The sequence below is a fragment of the Salvelinus namaycush genome, chromosome 1 (genome assembly GCF_016432855.1).
Source record: "Salvelinus namaycush isolate Seneca chromosome 1, SaNama_1.0, whole genome shotgun sequence".
NCBI classification, from domain to species: Eukaryota; Metazoa; Chordata; class Actinopteri; order Salmoniformes; family Salmonidae; genus Salvelinus; species Salvelinus namaycush.
In genome coordinates this window covers 64,433,470-64,451,242 of record NC_052307.1, presented here as the reverse complement: position 1 = coordinate 64,451,242, position 17,773 = coordinate 64,433,470, and the positions used below count along the sequence as shown (strand labels likewise).

General features: G+C 42.2%; 2 protein-coding genes across 3 annotated transcripts in view; one reads left to right on the top strand and one right to left on the bottom strand.

The window, feature by feature from the left end:
- The window catches only part of LOC120047253 (disintegrin and metalloproteinase domain-containing protein 10-like), a 92,065-nt gene extending 90,149 nt beyond the window's left edge, over positions 1 to 1,916 (bottom strand). The window contains exon 1 of the mRNA XM_038992785.1: positions 1,751 to 1,916. Within this exon, the coding sequence (XP_038848713.1) occupies positions 1,751 to 1,814 (64 nt within the window). The 5' untranslated portion in view covers positions 1,815 to 1,916. The remainder of the gene's footprint in view (positions 1 to 1,750) is intronic.
- A 6,381-nt stretch (positions 1,917 to 8,297) lies between these two features.
- LOC120047236 (ubiquitin carboxyl-terminal hydrolase MINDY-2-like) overlaps positions 8,298 to 17,773 on the top strand; it is a 29,973-nt gene continuing 20,497 nt past the window's right edge. For both annotated transcript variants that reach the window (XM_038992775.1, XM_038992768.1), the window contains exons 1-3: positions 8,298 to 9,278; positions 10,179 to 10,236; positions 16,206 to 16,270. In XM_038992775.1, the coding sequence (XP_038848703.1) occupies positions 8,379 to 9,278; positions 10,179 to 10,236; positions 16,206 to 16,270 (1,023 nt within the window). In that variant the 5' untranslated portion in view covers positions 8,298 to 8,378. The remainder of the gene's footprint in view (positions 9,279 to 10,178; positions 10,237 to 16,205; positions 16,271 to 17,773) is intronic.

Below are 17,773 nucleotides of genomic sequence, written 5' to 3'. Positions count from 1 at the left end.
GTCCCTTGTATGGATTGGAGTCATTACTGTACTAAAAGACAAATAGGAAAATGAAAGGCTCAAACTTGGCCATCATGAATAACATAACTGAGTCAACAAACCCCCATAATTAATGCAAATGAGTGGGAATATTAGCTCACCGAGGAGAGCCATGAAATATGGTTCATTCTACTTTATGAGCTAATGAGAGTTCTCAAGTGGAATCAACAAACAAAATAATTAATTAGGATGATAAATTATGCACTAGTAATTTCAATATGGGGATTTGACAACACAATAACAATTTATGAGGAGCAAATAAAATCCAAGTCCTGTTAATTTAATCAGACCTAGCCGTCTCTGAAACAACACTTCATCTGCAGTGGAATGTTTCTGTTTCCATCATTGAACAAACAGGACACCAGTTAGGAATTGCAGGGGAGCTCAATGTTCAGGGGGCTCAGGGAAACACAAGGCCCACAGCAGCTTCAGGCAGATCAATTACTCACTTTGTGTTCACACACACTAAAAAAACAGACCGTCAGAGCAGGTAAAAAACAGACACGGCATATGTCTTTTATCCCATGGCAAACAGGAGAGGGAAATGAAAAATGCATTCGATGTCAGACAGATGAGGCGTATAGTCAACTCCACAGTAGTCAGACCCAGATGGAGTGGGACCTTAACAGGGCGAAGAATAATGATGAAGTCAAACATTTGATGCCATGTTTATGAAATAGCCTACATGGGTCAGTAAAAGTCTATTCTAATGCACGCTACTACATCACAGGGGACATCCTGTCTATATGTGTCATGTTTTCAGAAGGTCTGAGTGCTGAATTAAATCAAATTAGAATGATGAAAATACAGATCACTAACTACATGTAGCCTACCATATAAATCAAGTAATGTTTGCATCAGAGCCATAGAGATCTAGCTAGGCTGTGTACATATAAAGTACAAAAAGAAAAGTCAGTGAGTGGGCATATCATGAGAATGACAATTGTAATTTACAGTGTCACAATGTCACCTTTTCCTTTCTGTCGAAATAGCTAGAAAATTCTGTACATTAGCATGTAATCACTTTGCCAGCAAACATCTATACAAATCAACTTGCTACTTGACCAGGGGTTCCCAAACGTTTACTGCACAAGACCCTAAATTGACACTAGAATATACAGAGGACCCCATTTGGAAAAAGTATACCCCCCAACGTTAGTTAATGCTGTGTGTTCATATTTACTCAATTTTAGGTCCTGCCGGATGTCCAGAACTATGAACGCACATTCTAATAGCGTAAGAGGTCTTAGTCGACACTAACAAGTTGTATTCTAAACCCAGTTGAAGACAAAAAAAAAGTTAAGATCACTTTCTCAGGGGAACCCATTTCACGTTTGGGAACCACTGTACTAGACTCTCAGAACTAACAGTGCGTGACTGAAACTGCAGTGATGAGGACTAGTATGTTGATACTATATAACTTTTAGTAAACATTACATTCTAGATAGTTGACAATGTCTTAAGAAAAATATCCTCCACAGTTACATTCTTATTTCACTTCGGTGGACCTCTCGTAGGCTATCGATAAAGTCCTAGCGGAACCATAAATGTAAAAAAAAAAAAAAAAAAAACAGGAGCTGGACCCCTCCCAGCTAGGTAACGTTAACGCTGCTAGCCTAGCTCGCTTGCTACCATTTCCTCAATCCGATTAGCGAGCTAGCTAGCGATGAAACACTTTTCTTGCTGTATAAATCAGAATGCCCAAACTTACCTTTAATGGTCCATATGCCATTAAACAGCAAGAATTGTATCAAGACCATATCGATTAAATTCATTGTTAGTACATTGACACCGCGAATGCTTTACTCTTTCGATTTGCACTTCTTAAAGGCGCAGTCTGCGCGCTGTTTATGGCAGTACCTTCACAACCGCCTTTCACCGCTTGTCTCCAACCGCCTTACGTCAGGCGCAGGCAAGTACTAGTCCCTCCTACCTCACTAGCGCAACAAAACCTGTTTGCTTTTATTTGATAGGGCCGTTTAGATTTGTTGAAAACAACAATTCAAGTGCAATAAATTCAACAGCGACAAGCCAAGCCACTTTTCAATATCAAGTTAGCCTACAAATTCATATTTTTTCTTTATTAGGATCCCATTAGACAACGCCAATGGCGACAGCTAGTCTTACTGGGGTCCGACATATAACGAAAAAGACATTACAGACAAAATACTTGACATCTATCAGTTGCACATACATGTTAGTACATTCAAGCAACAAGTAGGTCACATGGGGAGAGGCGTTGTGCTGTGATGTGTAGCTTTATTTGTTTTTGAAACCAGGTTTGCTGTTCACTTGCGCTATATAAGATGGAAGGGAATTCCATGTACTCATGGCTTTGTATAATACAATATCATGTATTGACAATAATGCATTTGTCTTGGACAGAGTTTTAAAAAATATCCCTGTACCCTGACTTAATGGAATACGATTTCAGTATTGAATACAGTACATCACTACAGTAGATTCCACCGTGAAATGTCAATGTATTGGGGGGAAACATTTTCAAACATTCAATGAAAAATCGATATAGTGGTGTGTGGCCCCACATGCATTTGCACTGCTCAGAGACAGCTATTTGTGTTGAATTCATTGTGACTTTGTTGAATGTGCCTGCATAACATGTCCTGGCTACCTACACCTGCCCTGCACTTGCTTGTTCTCTGCATTTGTCTCTGCACTGATCGTCTTTGTTGAGATTCCCTAAAAACAAGCCACTTCCATACAGCTACAACCAGAGGTGACTGTTTTGTAACAGGTTAGGATAACTTACACAGCAGGTTAGGAGAATTAACGTAGCAGGTTAGAATAATTAGGTTAAGGTTAAGGTTAGGAAAGGGTTAGGGTTAGCGAAAACGCACTCTTTGTAACACCAACTATTGACTGCAAAAAAAATTGTATCTCTTATTTCCCATAAGACATACTGTACATCAGACATACAGCGTTGATCTTTTCACTGTGTAGCTTCTGCCACTGTGTGGCTAAAAAAAGCCACTACACTGACTGAACTGGAAACCTCATAACAACTTGTCAGTCTGCTGCTGCTACCAGATACAAGGTGATGAAGACCCACGCACCTCTTCCTTCCCTGTGCACGCACGCACGCACACACGCACGCACACACACACACATTTTGTGAAGATAATATTACTTCAGCCATTAGGATTCTATCCATATAAAAATGAAAATAAATTAACAAGGCAACAGTAAATATGTCATTCGCATGAATGATGCAGCGCCAATTGAGATATTGTGTGTGACTAACTCAATTCAGTTAATTACTATAAACTCCTGCATTGGGCCAATCGGTATAATTTTGTAAATGCCAGATCTCTAAGGCAAGACGCATCGTTAATCCAAGTTTTGTCAAAATCGGGCCAGTGCTGTCTGAGATATAGGGTTTGACGAGCATAGGAATTTACAGATGGAGACAGATCCACAGTCCCTTCCCCAATTTCATCGTGGGGGACAATAAAATACACAAGAATGGAGTTATATACAGGGAGTACCCGTACCAGATTAATATGCAGAGGTATGAGGTACAGTAAACATGTAATCCCCCACGAATAATGCAGCACCCCCCTTGGGCCAATCAATGTAATATTGTAAATGACGGATCTACATGGCAAGACGCATCATTCGCCCAAGTTTCATACAAAGTGGTGTCTGAGATGTTGCGTGTGACTAACGTACGTACAGTTGATTACTATAGCGCCCCCCTTGGGCCAATCAGTATAATTTTCTAAGTGCTGGATCTCTATGGCAAGACGCATCATTCACCCAAGTTTCGTCAAAATCGGACAAGTGGTGTCTGAGATATCATGTGGGTTAGCTAGACTCACATCCCTGAGCATGTGTGCCACATTTCAACGCTCTGGGTCAAACAGATCAAGAGATAAACACTAGCACCACTGTTTAGTCGATATGAATGTTCTTGTAGTGATGGGCATTCCCGGCTCTTTCAGTGAGCCGGCTCGTTCGGCTCAGCTCACCAAAAAGAGCCGGCTCTTTTGGCTCCCAAACGGCTCTTTAAAAAATATATGTTTTGTATTTTTTCAAGTCAAACAGTTTGCGATAGATTGACTATGATTGGTGTTAAAACAATTCTAATTAAATTATTAAATTAAATCATACTCTACCTTAACCACAATGTATTTAAAAATGCATTGGTTTGTTATGAAAAATAATGCTATTAAACATTTGCATTTAAAATATAACTTTTCAATGTATATAAACAAAGTGCATATAAATCTAACCATTCAAAACAAATACAAACTGAACAGCATAATAGAATATTGCACCATATCAAAGAAAATAAATAACAATTTGCAAAACTGCAGCATCCCACAAATTGAAATGAATGTAAAAAAGAAGGATGCTATTACACATGTGCATTTAAAGTGTAACTTTTTTAATGTATATAAACAACGTGCATATAAATGTAACAATTCAAAATGAATACAATCTGAACAACATAATAATAGAATATTGCACCATATCAAAGAAAAACAAATAACAATGTGCAAAACTGCAGCATCCCACTTAAAACATTAAACTGGTCCCTCTTTTCTCTCTCTTCTTTATTGCCATGTTATAACCAGCAGCACACAGCAATGCTGACCATATTTTGCTTTTATGAGAGATTTGCATTCAGAAAGGAGGGGACGGATGTGGCCGCTATGCAGTCTCCCTGTCATGACTTTAGTAAGCCGTGGGTAGACAGAGGCCTTGTTCTTCCACCAGCTCAGAGGATCCAAATAGGATTGGACCTCCATTATGGCATTCCTTTGGCCGCCTTTCCTTCCAGTTCTCTGCTGCCAATGATTGGAACGAATTTCAAAAATCACTGAAGCTGGAGTCTTATATCTCCTTCTCTAACTTGAAGCATCAGCTGTCAGAGCAGCTTACTGTACCTGTACACAGCCAATCTGTAAATAGCACACCCAACTACCTCATCCCCATATTGTTACTTATCCTCTTGCTCTTTTGCACCCCAGTATCTCTACTTGCACATCATCATCTGCACATCTATCACTCCAGTGTTAATGCTAAATTGTAATTATTTCGCCTCTATGGCCTATTTATTGCCTTACCTCCCTACTCTTCTACATTTGCACACACTGTAAAAATATTTTTCTATTGTGTTATTGACTGTACGTTTGTTTATGTGTAACTCTGTGTTGTTGTTTTTGTCGCACTGCTTTGCTTTATCTTGGCCAGGTCGCAGTTGTAAATGAGAACTTATTCTCAACTGGCCAACCTGGTTAAATAAAGGTGAAATAAAAATAAATAAAATTGCATCTGCTGAGGGATTCCTTCGTGCTGCATCCCCAGTTGCTCTCTCGTCAAACAGCATCCAAACAGCAGACGTTTGTGGCACTACTGCTGGTGCTTCTGCTCCATCTGTTCCCTCTTCTTCCTGTTGCCCTGGTGCCTGAGCCAGCTGACTGCTGGGGCTGTCCCTCCCTGCTGCTGAGGTTATTCTTTGAAGAGTCTCATCAATCGCTCTGGCATCACTGAAAGCTAACTTCTTAAACCTGGGGTCAAGTGCAGCGGTTTCTGATATCACGTGATTATATTCCATTCTGTGGAACTTTCTGTCCATTGATGAACATAGGGTGTCCATCAACACTGTCACATGTCCTGTGGTTACATTTGTTTCTCTCTGGTGGCTGGCTGTGATTCGCTGCAGACCCTTAAACAGGAGTATCACTTTTGAGGCTGTCACATAGCTGAAAAGAGAGAACAGTAACTTATTAGTTCAGGTTCATGTTTTGTCTACTGATACTACATTCTCATCTACTGCTCATATACATATATAATACTGGATTAAATAATGATGTAGTAATAACTGTTTACTGTACCTCTCTTCACTGATGTCCACAGTGACCTGCTCAAAGGGTTCCAGGACTCTACACACTGCCTCCACCACCTCCCATTCCTCTTGGGTCAGAGCATCAACAGGTGCACATCTCTACCTTGACAATGGCCAGGGTAGCGATGATGGCATCCTTTGACTCAAGAAACCGCTTCAACATATAAAATGTTGAATTCCACCTTGTAGCGCAGTCTTGTTTAGGCCTCAGCTCAGGCAATCCCATCTGGCTTTGTGTAAACTTTAGTTTTTCAGTACCTACTGTGCTCCTGTGGAAGTATTCCACAGATGCTTTCACTTTGTCCACACTTTGTCCGTCACCTTCAGAGCATCTCTTACAATCAGGTTGATTGAGTGGGCAAGACATGGATGATGGATCCATTTAAACATTTTCATGGCTTTGGTTATGTTAGCTGCATTGTCGCTAACACAACATACCACTTTTCCATATACTTGCCATTCTCTGGCCACTCTCAACAGTTCCTCAGTTCCTCTCAACAGTTCTGAGGTGTGTCTGTCGCTGAACTCAAAGCAGTTCAGAAGACAGCTAGACTTCGAAAAATCTTCAAGTAAGTGACATGTAACCGACATGTAAGAAGTGGTTACCCTTGATGCCCAGCAGTCAGTGGTAAGGCAAACTGCAGTAGCTTTTTGGACTCTTTCCCGCACTGACGCCTGTGTGCTCTCGTAAAGTTGTGGAATAAGTGATTTTGAAAGGGTTTTCCAGCTTGGAATTGCATACATTGGATTTAGAGTATTGCTATAATTTCTAAAACCTCTGTCCTCCACAATCGAAAATGGCTGGAAATCGGTGGCAATCATTTTAGCCAATGCAATATAAATTTGGCCTTGTTTTGCTAGACATAGACATTGGCATAAACTGGTCCATAGAGAAGACTGCGTTGCTGTGTGTCGTGGAGTAGGCCTACTTGACTGAGTGGATACATCTCCACGTGTGGAGGTGCTGGCTCCACCACTATCACTAGCAGGCCCGCTAGTTTCTTGAAGCTGCGCTACAGCTAGCTTCACAGTTGGGTGCACAGTTCGCATATGCCGGTGTAGGTTGTGCGTAGAACCATCTTTATATGAGATTTTGTTTTGGCAAATTCTACACTGTGCTCTAACATTGTCTACATTATTAAAATGCATCCAAATGCTACTGTGCTTCCGACTCATTTTCCAGCTGTTGTTTTCACAGCTGTCCTTACTCACATTCGTTCTGTCTGCTCAGACTAACAGCCTCACCTGTTGTTCCTGTCAATCAGACACGCAGTGTCAACCAATGAACCAAAGATGCGCGAGGGAGGGCCGAGCAAACTCACACACAGTCACACACTAAGAACGAATGTGTGTGCTCTTGAGAATTCAGGCCTTTATTATTTGATTTATTTTTTCATTCTTTGAATTAGTTAATTCTATTAATTTAAATCTTTTGATTATTTATAACTTAATTTTTTGTATATTTTTATAAATAGATTCGGCTCTTCTGATGTGCGAGCGTGCTCCCAACGTTCACCTACAAGAGCCGGCTCTTAGAGCCGACTCGTTCGCGAACGACCCATCACTATGTTCTTGCATATGTTGAGTCTTGACAGTGTTTGCAGCATGTGCAACAAATTGTGTTACAATATGAATATCCTTGACTGATGTATATGCATTTATGTGCCAGACCATGCATAGGTGAAAGTTTATTGGTCAATAGTGGCCATGTTGTTTTCGGTACTAGTCTGGAAAATATTGCATTAAGAGACCTTTGTCCATAAATGCCATATGTAAAGTTTTGTGCAGATCGGCCATTCGGTGCCAGCAGAGTAGCATTTAAGTGTTTTTCACAAAATTCTAAATTGCGAAAAATCCATCGTGGCGGTCCTTATGGGTTCCTGATGCAAATGTGTTCCTTGTGAGGAGAGGGGCCTATGTACCGAATTTCATGACTTTAGGTCAAACAGGGTGAGGAGCGTGACCTTCAAAATGTGCATTTTCAATCTCTTATTATAGCCACCATCTGGCCAATCAGAGTAATTTTGTAAATGCCTGCTCTCTATGGCAATACTCATTATTCACCCAAGTTTCATCCAAATCGGCCCAGTGCTTTCTGAAAAATCACATGTGATTAAGGTATGAATGAACATATAAACGAAAGGATGGAGACAGATCCACAGTCCCCTCCCCGATTTAATCGTGGGGGCCAATTAATATTAATGTAAAAATGACAGGAAACCATGCCGAGAAAGCATGTGTAATTTGTTGCAAACTGATTAAAAATGTACACAGCACACCCAAATTATGAAAATCAGCACTCGCATCTCCAGTTATTCTCTACTGCCTCTCCTTGGCCTGAAGAGGCATTCTTCCAGAACTCTGTGGGCTCTTCTACAGTGACGTCACTGGCAGAGATGTCATGGCGTCTGTGGGGCTGGAGCTGGAATTAAGCTAGCTAAAAGCTGTCGACAGTGTGTAAATCGAAATGGAGAAAAATGCAAACCTGCATCGAGATGTTGGAGGAAGTACTCTATGTGCTACTATTGCAGGAGAAATGGGCGATATTAAAACAGTTGGCAGAATGAAGGGAGCGACCGATACGTGCAAGAATAGTGAGCGTTCTCTCAGTACTTTGGTTAGTTGTACTACTAGCTCCAGTAGTGCCCCTAGCACTGCTAGTAATGCTATCTCCAGTGTTGAGAAATTAGATATGGCAGAAATGATCGAGTCTCTCCCGGTGCAAGAGAAGAACATTCAATCGAGTGGTTGGTCGGAGACATTGTCCTCTGGATCTGGAGATCATTTGAGTAACGGGATGGGATATGGCACGCAGCTGGCTACAGGAAATAGCGAGGGTGCCACCTCAAAGTTAGTAAACAATAAAACGGATGGCGAGCCTTCCTCAATGGGGGCAAGGATTACAGATGGTGAAGCTGAGGTGTTGGGGTGTGAGTCAGTTGAACCAGTGAAACTGGCAAAACCGACACACCTATTTTCGGACAAAACAAATACGGGAAACGTCAAATGTGGAGTTAAGATTGACAAAACCATATGCGAGGGTTTGCAGAGTGGGAGTGACCCGTGCATCGCGGCAGAATCTAGGAGCGCCGACTCACTTGAGTCCTTCTCGAACCTCAACTCCTGTCCCAGTTTCGATCTCAACAGTGAAGGGTTGGAGGACAGGGGGCTGGCAATAACACTACAGAGCGAGTATGGGGCTGATGGAACTAAGATCCCCTGCACCAAGGACCGGGGCGCTGGCCAGTCCATATACCATATCAAGTGGATCAAGTGGAAGGAGGAAAACACACCTATCATTACCCAGAACGAGAACGGTCCATGCCCATTGCTGGCAATTATGAATGTCCTATTGCTGGCATGGAAGGTAAATGACTGACATCATAACCAGACCTCTGAGACAAGTTTACATGTGGTGTGCAGGATGCCATTTGGAACATTTCCACATATATTATTTGTCAATACTAATAGAGAAGTACATTTGAAACTGGTCATCATAACTACACTATCTGTTGTATTATCAGTTTAAAATAAAAATGGAATGATCAGTAGTAAAATAAGCTATTGTCACCTGCCAGAATATAGAATACCATGAAAAGTTGAAGATTCATAAATAACATTCCTTCATTTGGGGAGAATTTAAGTTAAAGTTCAAATTATACCACTCGTATGCATTCATCTTTATTTTCTCTTAATACTCAATTATTGTAATTTTATGATGGAGTTTGTTGACAGGTCACATTGACCAATTATACCATAGACCCAGTTGTATATATTTTCCCCATGCTGCTGCCTTGGCAGCTCAGTCCCTCTCTTATAAGTAGTCTCTGAGAGCTTCCAATTTAGTCATTTTTTAAGCCTCTGGTTTAATTTACATCATAAAGATAATGTTTATTTAATGTCAGTGACAGTTGGTTGGCAGGCAGTGGAGATTTTGATTCAGTATGTGGCTTCACAACTTAAACTGCAGCTCTGTCTGAAACCTTCCCTAAAACTTCACTACCTACTGTGAAAATGGGTGACATGAAAGTGACTGTAAACAGAATTCTTTGCTTCAAACGCCTGTGTGTGTGCTGACAGTTGTGCAACCGCTAACAGTGCGCTTCTGGTGACTTTAAACACAGTTTTCCACTTCCCAGGTGTGGGTGGATTTACTGTGAACCATAATCATGGGGGAGGGAGATTCCTGTCAGCCAGGTTCTATTGGCATGACTAACTTTAGTCATATTGTTTGGTTTGTTAAATAATATATGTGGTTCCATTACAGGTGAAGATGCCACCAATGATGGAGATCATAACTGCTGAACAGTTGATGGAATATCTTGGTGAGTATAAGTGAGAATCTGTTTACGAAACCAAAGACCCAAGTGTCATTTAAATCAGTGACCTGTTCTTTAGTTGCCCTCCTGGAGGGTGAAGTGTACAGTTTATTCCCGGTCTCTAGTATTTCTCTAAGTTTACGGACAGTTGTGACCTGTTTTTTTAAGCCTGATAGAAATTCAAGCCACCTTGACAGTGCTCAAAGGCAATGGGAAATACTGTATTTTTCTTTGGTTTTGAACCTGCCTGGAAGGTCCATGTCACAAATTGCTAGTCTGGCTGTAACTGTAGTACACCAGTGCAGTGGAGCATTGAGCTGTAGTAGAAACTAGCCTGGGAAGTGCAATGTGACCTTAATAACAGAGTACTGGAGGGCTGTAATTATGTCCCACTGCCTGAGAAGGCATTACTGTGTGAATAATCACAGGACCTGCCTCACTGCTTGCCTGGCCCTTCAGTCTTATTATACTCATTTCCTCAACTCCCTTCAGTAGACTGTGGATTTGCTGCCTCTCCTAGCTTTAGGATAAATTGCTATATAATATAGATTTCTTATGATTTAAGCAATGGCACACAGTAATTGCATAGCTGCTGTGAAATCACCAATATGCCAATATTACCGGAGTTTTCCTTCTAAAATAACAAAACCTCCACTTGATTTTTAGCCAGTGAATACAATGGAAGATTCTGTAATAAATTCAATACTGTACCTGGATCATTATACGCATTCTGGTCGTCACCTAGCTGCTAGACCTGCACTCAGAAGAGTGCATATGTACTTGTATACCCATTAGTTATATGCCTGGAGTCCCCACAGATGTGGTGGGTGGGTTTAGGGTCATAAAATATTGTATGGATGAAGGGCGGGCGAGGTGAGTAAAGAGAAAACAATGCATAACAAATCCATAAATGTGCAATTCATATCTATAGACTACATTGAGGTTTTCATTTCATTTTTTCTGTCTGGCATTAGGCCCTAAAGCTTAGGCTACACACTAACTGTAGCGACCTAAATACACGGCAATTGCCAAATGCATTTGGGAACTTGGGCAGAAAAGTTCAAATCGATCCAATGAGGCAAAAAGGACAATGTCGGAGTTTAATTCAATAATAGAAAATCTGCGAACTGGAGAGTTGATGTTTGGGGAAAATGTAGAGAAGTGGTAAAAAAGGATGATAGCTAGAACTGCTATGTCGTGTGTGATGATTCCACAGTCTCAAGACGGGGAATTCAAAATGGCACAACAAGGGAACTACTGTTCAGATGGGTTAAATTAAATGGTAGCCTAACTGAAATGTTGATTGACTGTAGGTCTATAACCTCTCACAATCGCCTAATATAATATTAACTCCTGCAGAATTAAGAATTATTATTTCTTTCAGCATCTTGAGAGAATGAATGTGCGGTTAGGAACAGTCTATAAAGGTGGCGGTGCTATCTATATCAGCATCATGAAAGTGTAAGCCATCACTTTATCTTTATTATTATTATTTAAACCACATAAAATATGCATCCAAGCCGGACTGAGATCTTATCAAAAACATGTTGAGCTGTTTTAACAGGTTTTAATTTCCTAACCGGTGAAACTGATGTCATTTGGACATTTTTGCACGTAAAATCTTTCATGTTTTTTTAAGTCATTCAATTTTCTCCTTGGTCCCAGAACGTATTTGCTGTGTGAGAGAAGCAGAGATGAAAGAGGAAAGAAAACAATTTTAACAATGTCAACTATACTGAACAAAAATATAAACGCAACATGCAACAATTTCAACCATTTTCCTGAGGTACAGTTCATATAAGGGAATCAGTCAATTGAAATAAGTTCATTCGGCCCTAATCTATGGATTTCACATGACTAGGCAGGGGCGCAGCCATGGGTGGGCCTGGGAGGGCAGGCCCACATGGGAGCCAGGCCCAACCAATCAGAATGAGTTTTTCCCCACAAAGGGCTTTATTACAGACAGAAATACTCCTCAGTTTCATCAGCTGTCCGGGTGGCTGGTCTCAGACGATCCCGCAGGTGAGAAGCCGGATGTGGAGGTCCTGGGCAGGCGTGGTTACACGTGGTCTGTGGTTGTGAGGCTGGTTGGACGTACTGCCAAATTCTGTAAAACAATGTTGAAAGTGGCTTATGGTAGAGACAATTAACATTACATTCTCTGGCAACAGCTCTGGTGGACATTGCTGCAGTCAGCATGCCAATTGCATGCTGTAGCATAGTGTTGTGTGACAAAACTGTACATTTTAGAGTGGCCTTTTATTGTACCCAGCACAAGGTTCACCTGTGTAATTATCATGCTGTTATTCAGCTTCTTGATATGCCATACCTGTCAGGTGGATGGATTATCTTGGCAAAGGATAAATTATCACTAACAGGAATGTAAACTAATTTGAGGGAAATAAGCTTTTCGTTCGTATGGAACATTTCTGGGATCTTTTATTTCAGCTCATGAAACATGGGACCAACACTTTACATATTTTTGTTCAGTATAGATTGAAACATTAACACTATTGATTTCTAACATTCTGGTAAGCAAAGGTTTATTTAGTCTTCTAGGACAAGAAGTAATTACAGAAGAGAAGCTGCCTGTATCTAATTATAGACTAACATAGGCCTACGTTTCTGCTTATAATTTCTGACATTTTGTTAGGCTATCTAAAAATGTTTCCATCTCAGTCTGTACAACGCATTTTCTGTATTTGTGGGTTAGGGTCGGGTGAGGGCCTCAGATTTTCATCAGCGCTTGCGGATGAATTATTACCAATTGTGAGCGGGTGCGGATGAACAAACAGCTCACCCGCGCATCGCTAATACCCATGTGAGGTCAGGTGGTATGGTCCAGTATAGACTGACCAGGAGGACTGAAGAATCCCTGTGGACCAAGCTCTGCTAATGTCAGGGAAACAGGAGCTGTGTTCTTTCTCCTTGCGTGGCACGCTGACCCCACTGCCTCCCTCCATAGCTGGGTGCTGTTATGATGAAGAACCAGGGGTGTCCTGTTACTAAAGGCATTCTCATCTAAGCTATAGAGAAAAAAAATATGTCACTATAGCCAAGCCCTCAATTTTACAAGCTCTATAATTCTTTGACTGGTTCTATGACTAGTGTCCCGTTTTGAGTGTGTTCTAGCTAAATGCATCATATAATGACTGTTAGGCGTCAATAACAACTCTAACTATAAGAGAAATGGAGTCACCAGCTGCTGAGTTCTGAGAGACGCCAGAAGTCCTGAAATGTATCCACATTAGTCATGCCATGGGAGTTGTTTACTTTCATATGATCATTTGGGAGTTCGGTATAGAGGTCAGTTTGCACTAAAAGACTCCTGACTGTTTGTGGTACATTGTCCTACATTCTGCATGTGATTAGCAGATTCAACTGGTTTTAATTTAATCTATATTAGTCATTATGGGCCAAGACACAGACTCGTTAATTTATGGCTAAGGATATTTCTCACCATGGTTTAATTACAGTGTACACTGTCGTGCTTCATTGGGGGACAGATTAGTTAGTTAGCTACCAAGAATGTAAACAGCAAAATGTGATTGGGAAACAGAGGGATGATTCTTCATTGTCAAGAAATATATTTTTGATGTCAGTCATGCGAATATTCATTACAGTTCTCAGTTTGCTGCTTCTCTTCAAGTATTTTTCATTAGGCCTAACTCAAATGTTGTATTCACTTCTCATTAGTGTGTTTTGTACCAGGGGTAATAATGATTGTATGCAATAATGTTGTTACCTTTTGGTTAGATGTTACATTTTTAGGATGCATTGGCTAGGAAAATGTAATTTAGAATTAGTAATTGTGTCTGTTGTTGAACTCTGTTAATGGGATAGCCTTGTGTTTCCTCCCCACAGAATCTGCCTCTGTGAGTCCATAGCGCTTGGTGTCCATGACTGATCAATTATAATTGAATTGCATGCATTAGAGTTTGGTTCATTTTGCTGGAAGAAAAAGTATCATCTACAGTGTGTGCATTTCATTGTCAGACTACACTATGACCAGGCAAATCTAATTTGACCTTCTCCAAATACTTTTTTAGTAGAGAGGAGGCTAACAAACTGTAAACTGTACCCTGCTGGTCAACTGACATGAAACCCTGAGAGAGGAGACCATTCAGACTGACCCAAAGCATTAGCACATTGAGAGACACACAGTTGCTCATCTTTAGATATTTTAGAGGTAGCCTAGTGTGTGGGTCTGATGGAACACAGAACTCACTCCAACCCCATAGCTCTATGATCAATACCAGTAAGAAGCCACAGAGAGGCCTTTACCCCCTCTCCCACCCACTCAGGGCCCTCTCCCCCATTGTGCCCCAGATGGAGTTCCCTGATTGCTCCCTCTGTCTGCAGCTCTGCACCTTGCTCATCTGCTCCTACAGATACCCATGGTTGATTCCAAGTTCAGTGTAAAAACATTCCCTGTCTCTTTTGAGCACCCTGACTCAGTGAGCACTTCAACCCTTCTGCAAATCACAGGTGACAAACGGTAATGAAGCACAGCGTTTTCATTTCATGTAACGTCTGTTTTTCCGACTGTGTCGTGTTAGATTTCCTCGGAGGAATGCTCATGGTTGTAGCCATCCCTCTTCTGTACAATAACGACCTTTAACTGCGTTATGCAGGCTGTGTGCACGTATCGTTCCAGATATGCCTCTGAGCCGTCTCCGCTCTTCTTTCACAAGTGCCCATAAATTGCGGCTCTGTGTTTGTGGAGACGGCTTTGTCTTTACTCCAGCTAGTGGCTGAGAGCTCATAATGAATGGTTTGGTCCCTGGTCAAACATACATCTTGTGTAATGTCCAGGAACAGGCAGATAGGCCTGTCTCCTAGCCTCACCATTGCACTTCATTACGCACAGTTATTGTTTCATGCCCAGACAAAAAATAATGGCTTGTGAAAAAGAGCTGCTCACAAAGTGCCCCATTTAATGTGGGCTGATTCAGACGCTGTATTAAAAACTACTGTGAGGCCCATAGGGGCAGAAGTGGAGGAGATGTATGTTGTATTAAAGAGGCTACTGGTTGATGTTGGGATTTAGTACTCTGTGGAGCATGCCAGTGAATCATCAACAGCAGCAGTAGAGGCCCAGGCAGGGAGGGCACAGTCTACAGTCAGCTGGCAGGGAACGGGGCAGGCGGAGGGAGGTGGGGGGGTATGGCCGGGGGTTCCCTGGGCATAGAAATGTCCGAGTCAGTTGACTGGCCTCAGCTGGGTGCATTCATGGCCAGGGCTGAGGAAGCCTGTGTCTGAGGAGAGGATATGGAGATCGAATCAGAGTAGCTCCCCGGCTCTCAAACACACTGACTACTGGCTCACTTTGTTAAAGTAAGAAAGCAATCGTTGGGTTATGAGGAAAAAGTAGGCCTATTTTTTTGTTTTTCAGATATAAAAGTCTCAGAATCATTATCTTGTAACATAAAATATCTCGCAAGTGGGTATGTTTTTGACAGCTAGACACTGCCGCTATGTGTTGCTCAGAGAGGGGAGGGTGGAGTTGGGTGCGATGTTAATGGTTGGATGACAGGTGCACTGTGATTAGCACCACAGGGCTCTTCACAAGGCTCTCCCTGCCTGCCCCAGTGGCTGCTCTTCCTAGGTCCTACACTAAGCCCTTAACACCTTTCTAGCGGCTCCCCACTGGCTAGGGCTTGACTGACCCCGCATGCCTGGCCGAGCCCTTCCTGGAAAAACAGCTGGCCAGCGCTTAACACTCAACATCCCCCTTCTCACTGAGGATTAGACACTTCTTATGAAATCAGAACATAGTCGATAATATCACCTCTTCACTTGGGATTGACGTAAGCAGGCTGTGATGTCACTGGTGAGCGGGCAGGGCTCTACCCTGATGATATTTTCCCTCTCAGCTCCCCTGTGTGTCTGTGGCTGCTTTACTTGGCCTGTATCCCCAGGTTCTCTGATGTTGCTTCCTCCTCTCTCTCTCCCTCACTCTCTCTCCCCTGCAGGAGACTACATCCTCGATGCCAAGCCGAAAGAGATTTCAGAAGCCCAGCGGCTAAACTATGAACAGGTAAGGACTGTTGTTGCCTAAACACAATCAGTAAGGGCAGTTATTCACTGATCATACGCATGTCTACCGGTCCATCTCTCTTTGTGTTTGTCTGTGGCTCATGTTGGAGAATCAGACAGGCATGCAGGATGAGGCAGGCAGGCTCTAGGCTGTTGGGCACCCCCCTCTCCCTCTTAGATCTCTGATGGCAGAGCAGCAGCCAAAAAGTAAAGCAGCAGCATCACACTATTAACTCGCACCACGCCAAGGGGATCACTTGTTCTCACTTCCCAGCCTAAAATATCCCTGCCTGCCATTTAGTGACTGCAGTTCCTGTCCTCTTCTATCCAGAAATATATCATATTCTAATGGGCAACGATGCAATGTTAAGATGATGAGTGTTTATACGGTCATGTGCATTTGCACAACATTTGCATTGGGAATGAATCTCCAGAAAGACCAATGAATGTATATTTATGTAAGATGAAAATAAGCAGCATGATGATTATGGTTATATGGAAAAACAGCCCACTGCCCTGGAGCTGCGTTTAGCCCATATATAGGTTACATAAAAAACAGCTCACTGCCCTAGAGCTGCGTTTAGCCCCTATATAGGTTACATAAGCCGCGTCTTATCAGGCCTATGGCACAACATGGTCATGTGGGGCAGGTCATGTCTCTTCACATCGCTGTGGGAGGGTGCTCAGGGATGCATGGCTGAGTTCAGATCGAGGCCAGTGCTGGGGCTCTGAGTGGTTCACATGGCCTGTCAGGGATGGCTTTCTCATTCCCACTCCCATCCACACTCCCATCCCTATCCATGCTGCCTGGAATGTGGGTGGGGCATGGCCTTTCTTCCTCTCCTCCTTCTCTCCACTCTGCTGTGGCAAAGAACCAGCACATCTGTGAATGTTATTCTCTTCACGGACGTCATCGCTCGGGGAGAAGAACAGTCATGTGTGCGTGTGTACATACCAGAGTCTCGATTACTGTCCAAGGAAAATGTTCTGACTGCCGTACAGTCGTAGCTCTCCAAGCTCCTGCCTAGAAGGCCAGCATCCTGGGGTCGCCTCTTCACTGTTGATGTTGAGACTGGTGTTTTGCGGGTACTATTTAATGAAGCTGCCAGCTGAGGACTTGTGAGGCGTCTGTTTTTCAAATTAGACACTCTAATGTACTTGTCCTCTTGCTCAGTTGTACACCGGGGCCTCCCACTCCTCTTTCTATTCTGGTTAGAGCAAGTTTGTGCTGTTCTGTGAAGGGAGTAGTACACAGCGTTGTACGAGATCTTCAGTTTCTTGGCAATTTCTCGCATGGAATAGCCTTCATTTCTCAGAACAAGAATAGACTGACGAGTTTCAGCCATTTTGAGCCTGTAATCGAACCCACAAATGCTGATGCTCCAGATTCTCAACTAGTTAAAAGGTGGCCATTTTTATTGCTGCTTTAATCAGCACAACAGTTTTCAGCTGTGCTAACATAATTGCTAAAGGGTTTTCTAAAGATCAATTAGCCTTTTAAAAT